Here is a 1,707-nt window from a genome sequence, read left to right as displayed (position 1 = left end):
GAATTCAAGGATTTTCATTCCAAATGAGTTCTACATGAGGAATGAAAGATAGATACTAAGGTCACAGTTGTCAGCAAAACATAAATAAATAAAATATAATAAGCCATAAGAAGACAAAAAGAAAAAAATGTACATAATGTGTTACACATGGAGTTTTTATTTTATTTTATTTATTTAAACTTTATCCAGGTAAACTGTTTGAGAACCACTTCTCATTTACAAACATGACTGAGTGTGGTTCCACACTGAGTGCATTGCAATATACGTACAAACCTACATATTCAGCCATAGAAAAGTGATTTAAAATTTTAATCGCAATTAATCGCGATTAAAAATTTTAATCTATGCCCATGCAGCACTAAAATTAATCAGAGTTAACTCGATTAATTTCACAGCCCTATTAATAATAATTAACACAATATGAAAATACTAAACTAAATAAAACTACAAATGACTGGGTAAACCTATCTTTGAAAATACATTTTGTTTATTTCATTACTTAGATTAAATCTTAATTTTGACTGTTACTATGACTACACCCTTCAACAGTTTCAGGATTGTGTCTTTCGTCCTACATATTAAAGACAAACACATGACATGACAAAAAAATTTGTATATCTGTGGCAGCACTTGCTGCTGAAGACATCTTCAAGGCCCAATTTTTTTAATGACGACGCACACAGATGAAACCAATACTAGTCATAAATAAGTGAGACAACACCCTGTTTAAACTCAGCCTTCATTCTCATCTCAACACATGTATAARGTGTCGTAATGCAGGGCTGGGATGTCCTCAGGTAAAATAAACCAGTTCAGCAGCAGCCACTGCAACAGCGGGCGTCGCTGAGACCCAAAAACCCAGAAAAACTAAAAAAACGTTCAGCTCAACAGACCAGTCCTCTGTTTAACAGTGAGGAAACCAACAGGACATTCAACAGATGTGAGATGTTCCAGTGCAAGAAGAGCTGAGACTCACCTTAGCTTGTGTCAGCAGAGCTCGAGCTAAACACAGCAGCTGTCTCTGACCTGCAGAGAGACGCTTTCCACGCTCCCCCACCTCAGCATCCAGACCTCCTGAGAGTCACAAACACAAAAACAACCAGATTTCTCCTCACTCATCAAAACAATACTTTAATACACTCGTCTGGTCACCACCTGGATTTAACTAAGTCTCCCATCGGATAATAACTGCATTATTCAGTGGGATCATGTTCCAACTGAAGTTATTTAACCTTAAKTGATACAGTGAAATGTTTCTCATTTTCTTAAACAACCATGTATAAAGACACATACTGACGTTGTGGGAAAATATGTAATCTGTTTAGAAGGGTTACATTATTGGCATCAAGCAGGGAAAATATCTAAGGAGCTTGCAGAAATACTACTGATATCAGGTTAATAACTGTGCAAGGCAGAAGGTCACATGGTCTAGTCCAGACTGACCCTATCCCAGAATGATGGGTACATCAGGGTAAGAAGAATCAGAATCAGAATCAGAATCAGCTTTATTGGCCAAGTATGTTGACACAGATAAGGAATTTGTTTCCGGCAGATGATGTCTCTACAATACACATACATTCAATATCCACAGTGATGGAAGCACAGCATAAGACATAAAGTCCTGATGCATCTCAGTAATCCAGGTAAAAAATCAAAGGAAAAAAATTGTATAGGTCCTCTGGACGGGTTCTTCTTTAATGAAACGTT

The 1,707-nt window shown here is 36.8% G+C and overlaps 1 protein-coding gene across 1 annotated transcript in view; it reads right to left on the bottom strand.

Annotated features, from left to right (window-relative positions):
• Positions 1-1,707, bottom strand: part of abcc10 (ATP-binding cassette, sub-family C (CFTR/MRP), member 10) — a gene marked incomplete in the record, with an annotated part of 48,960 nt that overhangs the window by 5,127 nt on the left and 42,126 nt on the right. The window contains 1 exon segment of the mRNA XM_014023914.1: positions 977-1,074. Within this exon segment, the coding sequence (XP_013879368.1) occupies positions 977-1,074 (98 nt within the window).

The sequence above is a fragment of the Austrofundulus limnaeus genome, unplaced genomic scaffold (genome assembly GCF_001266775.1).
Source record: "Austrofundulus limnaeus strain Quisiro unplaced genomic scaffold, Austrofundulus_limnaeus-1.0 Scaffold396, whole genome shotgun sequence".
NCBI lineage: Eukaryota > Metazoa > Chordata > Actinopteri > Cyprinodontiformes > Rivulidae > Austrofundulus > Austrofundulus limnaeus.
The sequence above is the reverse complement of the archived record's forward strand: the minus strand, read 5'-3'. Positions and strand labels throughout refer to the sequence as shown.